This window comes from Prionailurus viverrinus, chromosome C1 (assembly GCF_022837055.1).
Source record: "Prionailurus viverrinus isolate Anna chromosome C1, UM_Priviv_1.0, whole genome shotgun sequence".
Classification (NCBI taxonomy): Eukaryota; Metazoa; Chordata; class Mammalia; order Carnivora; family Felidae; genus Prionailurus; species Prionailurus viverrinus.
The window spans coordinates 122,553,687-122,566,241 of NC_062568.1; the positions used below are offsets into that span (position 1 = coordinate 122,553,687).

A 12,555-nucleotide genomic window follows, 5' to 3' on the forward strand; every position below is an offset into this window, starting at 1 on the left:
ATTTCTAGCTAAATGCAATAATATGATTTATACAAGGGATATATCTGTTTCTTATATTTCTTATATTTGATTCTTCAGAAACAAAATGAAGATGATAATATGTGAGTCACACCTTCCCAGGTGTTGTGAAGATGAAAAGTTCTCCATGTTCCCAAGATTTTGGTGAAAATTCAAAACCCAATAGTTGGCATTCTGAATTCTCTCTGACATCATATTATGTTTATGTGTAGTTTATGCTGGGAGCTTATTGGCATCTGTTTTAGGTAACTAAAGGGAAAAATTACTTTTTAATGTAAAAACAAGTGGAAATGTAGTTAAAAGTGAAAAACTCTTCTCTATGGAACTGGTAAGAATTACAGGAATATTTGTGCCAGATCAACATTTGATATTTCTTAGACAGAAAATGGATTAGAATCTAGTCCTGATACCCTGAGGCACAGAAGAGATTGCTCACAACTAGACATTTGGATCAAAATTCTGGGGGTGTTCCTTATCTCTATGTTTCATTCTTACATATTACTAAGGCTGTCCAATTGGATTTCAAAAAAAAAAATCTTTTACCTGGTTGTTCATATTTTGCTAACATGTAGCTTGATTGCTGCTACCATTCCCATCCTTGCGGATGAAGACTGGGAGGGACATGGCGGGGAAGGAATTCTAATTCAGATTTCTGAAGGTGAAACTTGAAATTGCCCCAGATCATAAGGTACAGAGTCCCATATGTAACAAATATATAGAACATGTAGTCCAAATTTCCCATATGTGCAATCCTGTGATCAAAGAAACTGTTGAACAGGTATTTTTTTTTTTTTTTTGTCTTTAACAACAGATGAAGTACAACAACCCGTATCCCACATAGTGCAGAGCACCTATTTCAGAATATGGGGTCTTTACATCCCAGCAATACTGGGTTATTGATGGTAGAGAAGGAAGGCAATGGGACAAAAGATCTGATTTTAGGGTTCCCCACAGCTGCCCCGTAGTCCATCCAAACTTCTGATAATTCCAGTAAGTCCATAGGTCTGAGAAAAGGTGAGGGAGAGCATTCATGACAGCAACTGCTGAACTGTGGCCCACGCCTTCTCCAACCTGTACCTTTCTGTTACCTGGGTGAGTGATTTGTGCCAACTTAGTGATTTAATGCAAGGGCATCTCGTGCAGTGTTTACCTCCAGGTAGAGCCACCAGGTGGGGGCCAGGACAAAAGTACCAACGGAGGCCCATGTGCCATATGTCTAAATATTTAAAAGTTATACATTAAGCTAACACAGTGTTGAATAAAATACATTCCAATCTGCCACACTGATGCAAATGCTTTCCTAAGAAATGGAAACCCAATTGTAGATTTATAATCCTTAGTCTGCTCAGGGTTCTGTACCCGACCCTGGCCCTGAGGCAGCCCTAGTCTCTCTCTCTCCCACGTTTTAGACCCTTTCCTTCCATTTCTGAGCTCTGGTTTTCACTGCAAGGGGCTTCTTCTCACTCATGTGTGAATTCTCCCATGTACACTCCTAGGACTGAGTCACTTATCTACCCACACAGATTCACTGTCGGCCACCCCTTGTGTCCAGGGATATGCAGTCATGGTGCTGCTTGCCTTTGGAAGTTTGGGCCCATAGAAGAGGTGCATACATGCCCTTTAAGTGGGTAGAGGCCATCGGGGAAGGGAATACTAGGTTCCTGGCTACTGAGATGAAGTGAGAGGAGAGTCAGAATGGACTCCTCTTTGCTGAGACTCAAGTACATGCTCTAGGCTGGTACAGGGACAGAAACGAATCACTTCCATATCACAGCAGGGCAGTCTAATTACTGTCCTAGAAATAGTGACCCTTTCTATAGAGCTGAACATTTGGATAAAAATTTTGTTGAAATTTTATGCTCATTAATGGTGTTGATGGAATGAATTATATTTTTACTCTGTGGGAAAGTTGGGGAAGCAAGAATTGGGACCTTAAGTATGTGAACAACTCAGTACCCACTTTTCACCCCAATCCTGTTCTCAAAGGCATAATATTGCAGGTGGAACCCACATGGCAAGAATGCTGGAAAGCAGCAGATGAATAAAAATCCACTGAGTTGGGGTTTCTTCAAAGGAATAAACCCTTTAGAAGAACTTGAGAATCCAGATTAAAAAGAACATTTCATTTCCATTTGTTATATACCTAAAAGTGAATTTTTATTAAAAGCAGATCACATCACTTCAGGAAATTCAGAAAACTATATCTAAATACATGGAACGCAAGATATTCCTCATCAATTTAGATTCTTATAGCCTCATAAAGATAAAATGCAGATGAACTGATTTAGATCAAGCCTTCATTAAATTTTAGAATTAGATTTGGAGTCCCATGTATTGAAATGTGTGGAGTCTGATTCCTGAGCACTGTGACAAAGCCATGAGTGGATAATGATAAAGTGCATCGTTGCTAGAAATAACACAGTCTGCCTTTGGTTTGTGCTAATAAACTATAAGACAACCTAAATTCCAATTTTAATATGAGGAATCCACCTCATTAGAAGTAATCACAAACTCTGTATGTTATCAGCATTTTCATGTGTATTCTTTGGTGAGTCTGAAATATAATTTGCTGTTTATGCTTCTAACGTAAATCTCCAATTTCTGGCACTAAGCCAGAGCTCTAATTTATTTCCATCTTTCCTTATTTCTTACATCAAAAGAGACTGTTGGTTTGAATAACAAACATTCAATCGACTTAGACATGGGGTGGCAGGCAGCACAGGCATTACCTGTTTACCTTTTATTGCCTTTTTTGAATTGGCTTTTCTGGGAACAAAACCAGTAAGACATGATGTTCCTTCATCTAGTTTCTACCCAGGTTATCAGAAGACACCCCCCTCCCCGCCCCATGGTAGGGTAAAGAATTCAGACCAGAAGCCGGCTTCCAACCTAACACTGTCATGGATTATTGCTCTGCCGAGTCAGGTAGGACTTGGTTGTCCTTAAGACTCTGGCTTGGGCTGAAAATTGTTTTTGATTCCAGGAGATGCCGCTGCTAACATGCTTGTAACCTGTAGGACAACAGTGTGCCTGGAACGGAACACACACTCTTTGAGCCACTGTGAAAGTTTGCGAGGGTTCTCCCGCACCCACCTCCCCTTGCTGCCTTGCACAGTAATTGGCCTGATAAAAGGCAGAAACAATTTATTACACCTCGGGTGGTACTTAAAACAAACTTTATTCTCAGGAACAGCAGTCATGTCTACTTGCTGCTGTATATTTTGATATTTCCTCTAAATACTAAGTCTGAATATATTCAAATTGCTAATCACTCAAATTCCCTGTGAATTTCCTGGTTCTCCAGGTTTTCTCTCATGATACTCCATGTAAACACTGTATTTTCAAAGATACATAGATCAGCATCCCTAGAGTCACACGATCACATCAATCTGTGAAAATAGCATGACTTAAAAAATCAAAGTCTCTTAGTACTCTGCCAACAGGCTTTGGCATAATCTTGGCAATCATTTAGACTTTTTTTTTTTTTTTTTGCTGTTATAATTTTTTCCCAAGTGGATATAGTCTCGTGTTTTGCAGAAGTTGTCCAAGCTAGTGAACATCAATCCATCTTCCTGGGTACTAAATTCATCAGCTGAATGTATTCAGTCCACAGAGAAACCAGTAAAGTGAGTGTGGAACTGCTCGCTGGCTGCTCCGTTCATCTTAAGAAATTGCAATACAAATTCCTGAAATCATTTACGCAGGAATTTTTATTCTTTAAATCTTCCAGTGTTAAAGCAACAAGAAAACACTTAGAATGTCCTTTGGTGGAATCTTATTACACTTGTTATTATATGTAAACTGATATTCTTTGATGCCAGCACGTTCGTTGCCCTTACAGAGAAATCTCTGCACAATGAAACAAAACAGAACCGAAGAGGACAAAATAAAATGTCAGTCTTTGCTGATTCGAATTAGATACATCAACAGATTGTCTGGTAACACAAATTGGCAAGAATACAAAAAATCTACATATTACAGTATTTCAAGAAAAATAACTTCATTTGAATACAAAAGGATAGATACACTTTTTTTTTTTTTTCTCTTTTTTCTTTTTTTTTTTCCTATAGCCACTCTTGGACAGTGGATGTGTGCTTGCACTGGGATAACAGTGCTGCTAAGATATACGGGGTATGACTGGCTTGAGCTTTTGGAGGGGGTTGTTACACATGTGCATTACTAACATCAGACAAAGAAATCTTTCAACCAACAAGGGTTACAGAGCAACGTTCACTAAAGCACAGGTTGGAAGGGGTTCAGGGACTGAAGCAGGCCAATATGGCAGCTTGTAACAGATTTCCTTATACCCACAGTGCACTGCCAGCAAAGAATGCTTCTATTTGGTTGGTCCACACACCGGGCCAGTGGTGCTGGGGCACCCCGCGGGAGAGTAGCGAATGTTTTTAGGTTGCTTGATTTGTTTGTTGTCCTTCCTGTTTCAGGGGCTGTCACAGCCTTTCCGATCGGCAATATGCTCTGCAGCTGGCAATGTGATTTGCGGTGATGGTATCAACAGCTGCCAACTCCTCTGGAGTCAGAAAGTAACAGTCTTGACTCGGGATGTGCTGTCCACGGCTGATAAAATATGGCTTAGTTCAGTTAGGCCTTCTTAGTTTGTACACGGTGTTTGAGTGGGGGTGTCTGAGTGTGTGTTTCCTATGTTAGCAGCGAATGCTCGCGTTGCGTTGGCTCCCCCTCTCGGGCGGGTACGCGCCCCGGCCGGTGGCTGGTGGCCCATCTAGAACAGCAGGGGGCTGGCTGTGCCCAGCAGCGCGGCCAGCAGCAGCAGCGCCGGGGAGCCGGGAGGGGGCGCCCCCTGGCCCGAGTCGGAGCCGCAGCTGCCCGCCTCCTCGCACCGCAGCTTCTCGCACAGGATGCCCGTGTACGCGGCCGGACACAGGCAGCGCACGTTGTTGTGGCACGTCCCTCCGTTCTGGCAGTGCAGGAGCTCGTTGTCGCAGACATTCGCTGCAGAACGAGGGGTGGGGGTGGGGCGGGGCGCGGGGAGGAGAAGCAGAATCAATTTAAGTTCATCTAGTACATCGTGTTTTTCAGCTTAAAAAAATCTATATCGATCTTGTGCTTCCCCCCTCCCCTCCACAAACTAAGCATGTGACTCCAATTTCCAAACGAATGTAGTTCGCTGCCTTTTTTTTTTTTTTTTTTTTTATCATATTTGTCCTTTTCGTATAGATTTTTGCTGCAATCCTGGATGGTATCATTGTCCATTTCAGGCTATCGAATACGAAGGAATGCAATACTCCTGGTTTGGCAGTATCTTCTCTTCAAAGAACTGGGACCTGTTGTGACCTCCCGGTTTTCTAAAGGGCGAGTGCCCGGTACAAGAATGCAGAGTTTTGAAGCCAGGTGAATGGAAGTTAAAATGCAAAGCAGTATTGCTGAAATGACCAAGAACCTCTAAGGGGTGGGCCATTCTCCCTGCAGGTGATTCCAGCCGCTGCATGCAGGAAGACCGAGCCAACAGGGAAGCACGAGGGGAGAGGGGACCGGTCAGGGGACAGGCAGCATGCTCCAGGCAGGCGGGCAGCCAGATCAGAAGAGAGAAAGTGGTTTTGTGGGAGGAGAGGGAGGAAGAGCGGTCATATTTGCCCCTGACAGCCCTATTAGGATATTCATTGCCTTGTAAATATGGGAAGTAGAGTCCAAGGTTACCTTGATTTCCCCGAATAGTAAAAAATGCGGTGATGAAACCCTGATTACCAAAATTTCACTCTGTCCATCAATTAATAGAATCAGTTTGAATAAATCAAGCAAGCAATTCCAGATACTGCAATTCATTCATGGTCCCTGTCATGTAATTTTCATCTCTAATAATTACTTATTTCAAAGTTCTGGTTATCCTCATTAATTCCATGTCTCCTATTCTTTTAGATAATCAAGGTTTCACTGATTTAGCAGAATGTTAAATAGGACCCAGGGAAATTAAAATAATAACAAAGAGTAAAAGAGCCAAGAACACTTCCCAGCAACATATGCTGCTTAAGCACTTAATATATAGAACCACTCTGGAGTTGGGGGTAGGGGCAGAGCAGAAAAAATAGATTTTTATAAATTATAACATTTTTCATTTTTAAAAAATGTCATGGTCAAATTTCCCCAGGGGTACCACGTGAATTAAACACAGACACACACATACACACACACACACACACATGCACGCACGCACACACTTAATATTACTATCAAGTGCAAAGTATTAAAAAAAAAAAAACCTCCCAAGTAGTAATTCAATAGAGAATGTTGCTTGTCCATTAATCATGTTCAGCAGTCATGTCACCTTCAAAAGAAGCTTCTTACACACAAATGTGCTAATGCCCTGTGTGCAAATGAGCTGAGGAATGATGGTAGCGGACACTCACAGAGTTCATAACAAAGTGCCCTAAACAAGGCCTTCTTTTACCTTCTTCCACAGTAACTCTTTGGCAACCTCTAAGGCAGCTGCATCACTCATTGGTATAATTTTCAAATGTACCCACATTTGCTGTCTGTAAATGTCAGAAGTGACTATTAAGGCCTACCAAATCCTTGAGGCTCAAAATATTGATATACACAGTAGTGTCTCAGGGGTTCTAATGATTATTTAAGCTACCTCTCATTGGGTGGTAGAAATCTTGAATATCAGACCCAAATGATGGTATTTTATGTGTCATGGTTTAAAAAATGCCAAGATCTGTGGCTGCGAGGCAAAATCTACAAGGGTAGAATGGTTACACCCATGGTCAGAGATGGTTGTTGTTAATTTGAGAAGCATACCTAGGTTTTCAGGATTTTGTTTTGCTTACACTTTAGGAAATATCTGTTTAATTGGGGCAACATGGAATAAACAGATCCAAATAACTGTTTCCATTTAAAGTTAAAGATTCTCAGCATTTCTTGTTCCCGGCAGCAGATTGCTGAATGGGATATTTCCTTTCATTTGGGCACTGGAGGTAGGGAAATATCTGTTCCATCAATATCGATAATTGCTTGCCTTGAATAATTGAGAAGAAATCAATAGTTAATTAAATATTGCTCCCCTTAAAAAAAAAAGCTATTTTTCTTCTTGGACTTGAATGTAAATCAGTTGAACAGAGGTTTCTTTCTTTATTTCTTTTTTTTCTTTTTTCAAGAAGCTGGTGATTAAGTTCAGATTCAATACCTTTCCTACATTTAAATAATCTGCTAGTTGATGTTGGGAAGTGTGAGAAATTCAATAAATATGCAAGGAAGAGATGTAACCCAGGATTCATAATACCGTGAATTGGGGATATCTATTTTTCTGTAAGAGGTAAACAGAAAAGAAATCAAACCTAGAATATATTTCATCACTTTACAATTCACTATAAGACATTTTACATTTAGTCTCCCGATTGTGCTATTCAACAAACACAGAACTTCAGCGTATGAACAGCACTCTGTTGGAGTCATGTGCTAGAAGCACGTCTAAACCTAACTACAGATCTTACCTGCTCTTCATACATCTATCCTCCATCTTCATGTCTTTTTGGACCAAATTTGTGATGCTTAACGAATAAACTAGGTGGTTAACAAATATCACTGAGCTCTTCTTCAGCATACGAAGCCTTGTACTGAACACCATGAAAAAGTTTTTAAAAAATACTATAAAGCGTGAACTCTGCTCTTATGGAGTTCAAGTCTGGTTGGGAAGATAAAATATGTACAAGAAGTGATCTAATATTAATTTCATTGACATGCCTTTATTGATTCCATCCATCTCAGCCAACATCTGTTGTGTGCCAGGCACCCTGCTCCAGTCTATGGTTGTAACTCTACCTGCCCTGAAGAAGTTCAAAGTTTGGCAGAAAACAAATAAAATGAACATACACAGTAACTGTGAGACCAAAGAAGACTAGAAAGGAAATATTTGCAAAATGCTAGTGGAAATAATTATTTGGGGGAAGATTAGAGAAGATTAGAAAGGAGATTGTATTTAAACAATGGTTCACTCCAGGCAGATATTGGTTGGAAGAGCATTATGGATGGAGAAGCTGTATGAGTATGGATAAGGAGACAGGGAAGTGCAGAGTGCTGGTTATTAAGCAATTGTCTCTCAACTCTAACCCACCCTTCCTTCTCCAAATTGTCTCCTGGCTTCCACCAACAGGGGGCACTAAAGGCACTGGAGAAGGTGAAGAGATTTCCCTTTTCCCATTTGATGGCTCTTCCTAACATTGTTGCCCCACGATGGCCCTTCATCCCAATAGCAGCATTTGGTCCCAGTGCATAGCTTTACTCAGAACCAGCTTTATCTCACCCTTAGAAGGTCCCTGCACCAACCCAGCAGCATTCCTTCCCTAGAGGTTTGAGCTCGGCTCCAAGGGGCCCTTGCCCATGTTGCAGAGGTACTAGGAGCAGCCAGGCATTACATCTTCTCAGAGATGCAGTTTCCATGTCTGTGCGGTCTCCCCCTGTACTTCTAGTTTCTAATAACCCATCCCCTTCCCTGTAAGCCCTCTGCCTGGGAGTGGTGCTGCTCCCTGCTTATACAGTTACTATCTCTGAGTGACTTCAGGGGCTCTCATTTCTGAATTCCAAAACACCTGTTTAATGATTTCCTTTGATAAATTCTCTCTGTCAAAATGCCTAGTGTGGTTTCAGTTTCCTGACAGGAGCCTGAGTGAGAGATGCATGGGACACGCTAGTGAATAGTGAATGGACTGCAGTGGCTGGAATGTTGGATGTGCAAAGGGAAAATGGAGACTGGAAAGGTAGGTTCTGGCCTGATGACTGTGTAAGCTCTACATAACACACAACACAGCGTTGAAATAACAGGCAATGGGGAGCCATCAAAGACCTATGACCAGGGTGGGGTTTTAAGGCGGAAATAGACAGATGAGGCTTGGCCAGAGAAAGGACAGACTGGAGGCTGACCTTTGCATGGAGCCAGCCATGCAACCCAGATGCTTCAGTACAATGGGCTTGGTCTGGTTAGAGCACTGGGGAGAGAGAAGGGGAAGATTTGGACACAGGTGATTTGAAATGGGTAATTTTCAGTATTTGGATGCATTATAATGTAACTTATTAAGAAATGTAGATTGGAGGAAGACTTCAGTCAGGGATGAAAATGTACTTTTCTTGGACCTATTGACTCTGAGGGGTCTGTAGGCTCTTCTTCAGGGGTCTTGTTATTAGTTGGAAAAATTAGTTAACCATTCAGGAGGTGGGTCATCTTGGAGATACAGGTTTGGAGCAGGAGTGATGGTGGTCATCACCAAGACCTGATCTTGGTGGAACACACAGCAAGGAGAAATAAAGGCACCAGTTGGAAAACTGAAGAATCCAGCATTTAGGCCACAGGAAGAGAATGAAAGATCATGAAGCGTTCTGAGAAGAAAAGATGTCAACAAAATGCAGTGATCATATGAGGGTATAAAATTAAGCCTAGAAGTTTTCCTGCTGTGGTTGACTCTGTCTAGGGATAAACAGACTGGCAGAGTATGAGAGGAAGGGCACTTTGAGTTGGGTGAAAGAAATTGAAAAATACGCATTTGATTCTTGATTGAATCTGGTAAGAAGGGATTTCAGAATAATTTAAAAAAGGACTGAAGAAATTTAAAGAACTAACATTTCACCGAGGTCTTTGGTTGTCAGTCTAAAGCAGTGGTTTTCCACAGTGGATGACATTGTCTCCCTGCAGACACTTGACGATGTCTACAGATGTTTGGCTGTCACATCTCAGGGCCCGCTACCGGACAGAGGCCAGAGAGGCTGCTAAATATCCCTCAATGCACAGGACAGCCCCCACAACAAAGAATCTCTCTTCAATTAACGCTGATGGTAACATGATGAATTTCTGAATGGGGGTGTCAGCCAGGCAATGAGGAGGAGTTGTCTTTACACATACTGGGCAAAGGAGAATGAAGATGTCTTGGTGATTCTAGGTCACAGAGGATTGTGAGTTTGTAGGTGTGCAGCTCGGGAGTTAGAGGCAACTATAAGTACTTGAAGTTGAAATGTAAGAGTGGATTATCCTTGGAGGGGAGTAAATACAGAAGCTTGGGATCTAAGACAGACCCTTGAGTACTGTTCATAATTAAAGAGTAGGAGAGAGGAACCAAAATCCGCCTTGTCATGTAATTTGTTCTACTTTGCCCCGTTAGAAACAGTAAAATCAGAGCTTGAGGAGACTCCAGAAACTAGGCAAGTTCTAGATGAGGAAACCAAATGCAAGTTAGGGAAGAACTAGAGCTAAAATCAGGTCTCTTGATTTGCAGATTACTCCTCTTTACATAGAATAGAACATTCAGGAGAAACGCAGTAAATGGTGGTGTACAGTGTGCACCCTGTGCTCCTCAAGACAATATAATTCACCTCTGTAATCCTCAGTAGGTTGTCACTTGTATTGACCTTCATATTGTATTGTCGGCTGTTCTGCTGTCAGACCACACTGCGCCTAGGTTGAGGTGTTTGTTGACAGGATCGAATCTCACATCTTCTAGACTTCTACCACATTCTAGGAGAGCCCCAAATACCAATCAGCTCAGACATAAAATATAACCAAAAATAGCAGAGGTCTGGTTTGGGAACAGCAAATATGCTGCATATGCTGCCATTTCCTCTTCCTCCATGGAGAAGACATAGCTACTTATCCACGGCACTCTCTTGCATCACACTTCCGGATTTCTTGCAACATAAGGTTTCAGGCATCCACCACCAGCTGATAGAACTGGCATGAGGATGAACAGCCATTTACAGTCCTGTCATCATCGCCATCTTGTCTGGCATGTCACTGCAGATTAAAAATCCAACTGGGGAGTTTTTGCAGTTATCACTTCCTTTACTTGGTGCCCTTCTGTGTGGATTTGTCTCAAACGAAAAACTCTGACCTTATTTTGGGAAGTATTTACATTAAACATGTTCTGATTTTTTCCTTACCACTATTGATAATCTAAGAGTGTGTAACCTCGGTAAACAGGGAAGGTTTGTTTTTCAATCCCTTTTCCAACACTTGATCCAGTATTGGATGCAAATTGCTATTTGCTAGACACCATTGTTTTTATTATGATACCTTTTATTATGATATCCTTAGATACTGGATAAGCTAATCCTTCTTTGGTAATAGTTTGGCCGTATTCTGAAGGATAATTTTACAATTGATAAAAATAATTCATGTATGGTGTGTGCAATATCACACCATATAATCTATAACCCCCTGACATTTCAATATCAGGAATGCTTTCAAGTAGAGTGACCCAAATGATCTATGGCCCTTGATAGAAAGGTTACAGTATTAAAGTTAGACCCGAACAGTTACACGGCTAGAAGATGAAGTGTGGAATCCTGGTGGAAAGTTTGTGGTTGGCAAGGTATTATAATAGCTCTGATCACAGCTTCAGTAAGCAAGCTACAATGGTAGATAAATAGGCTTCCACAATTGCTATGAGTTTCTAAAAACACTCAGAATTTTCAAAGTGAAAAAACAGGAATGCGCAGCATTTCTTCCTCCCTTTTTCGCTACTTATTTTTTTTCTAGCTTGAATAATGAGCCACAGGGATGTAGTTAACTATTCAATTTTTTTTAAGTTTTTTTTTTTTTGAGAGAGAGAGGGGGCAGGGGAGGGGTGGAGAGAGAGGGGCAGGCAGAGGATCTGAATTGGGCTCTGTGCTGACAGCAGAAAGCAATGCAGGGCTCAAACTCACAAACCGCGAGATAATGACCTGAGCCAAAGTTGGATGCTTAACTGACTGAGCCACCCAGGCACCCCCAAATTATTCAATTCTTTAACTTTTTTGTAGGTTCCCTGTCATACACATTTCCTATTCCCAAACTGCAATCTCTTGTCAAAATGTGCATTATGAGAGTTTGATTCCTTTTCCCTATTAGTCTAATTAGACTAATAGATTCCTATTAGTCCTTTCTGGAAGGAATGGAAAAGCAGACATAGAGAAGGATCCCTATGCTCAAAATGGGCACCAGCCAGAACTTAATGCTGCTGCTTGCTCTAGTCTTCTTTTCTTTTCTGACCTGAAGGGTCACTTATTCCCGTTATGGTCATGATGATCCATTACATTACAAAAGGGAAGTTTTCTTTTCTCTGTTTGGGTCTTGTTCAAAGCTATACATTTAGGTTCACCCTGTCAGTGAGTTGCTATGCTTGAGCAATGCTGGGTCTGTATTTATAGACTTGAAAGTTTCTCTTTTTGGCTTTGTCTCAGGCACTTCAAGGGATCGATGCAATGTGTTGCCATGACAGCCTTCCTTGATGGTTGTATTAATAAAGTGACCTCTACCTTCACCACCTGAAACAAGCCCAGGATTGCCGAGGGAAAGATGTTCCAAATTGTTCCCGTCCTTTTCAAAGAAACGTCAAAGAGTGAATAACCTCTACCAAACAGGCTAATAACAAAGGCATGTGTGAAACATTCAATTCTGATTTAGACATTTGAGATTTTGTGGCAGGGAGATGAAGAGCTATGATTATGACCCATTTATTCAGCCTTGGTGGCTGTTATACTAACTTGTGAGCTGGGAGCTATAAAACTGAACCTACAGGTTAGCTCCTGGGGTATAGAAAA

The 12,555-nt window shown here is 41.4% G+C and overlaps 1 protein-coding gene across 3 annotated transcripts in view; it reads right to left on the reverse strand.

Annotated features, from left to right (window-relative positions):
• Nucleotides 1-3,710: 3,710 nt before the first annotated feature.
• Nucleotides 3,711-12,555, reverse strand: part of NTNG1 (netrin G1) — a 339,124-nt gene continuing 330,279 nt past the window's right edge. For all 3 annotated transcript variants that reach the window (XM_047871014.1, XM_047871016.1, XM_047871015.1), the window contains one exon: nt 3,711-4,986. In XM_047871014.1, the coding sequence (XP_047726970.1) occupies nt 4,757-4,986 (230 nt within the window). In that variant the 3' untranslated portion in view covers nt 3,711-4,756. The remainder of the gene's footprint in view (nt 4,987-12,555) is intronic.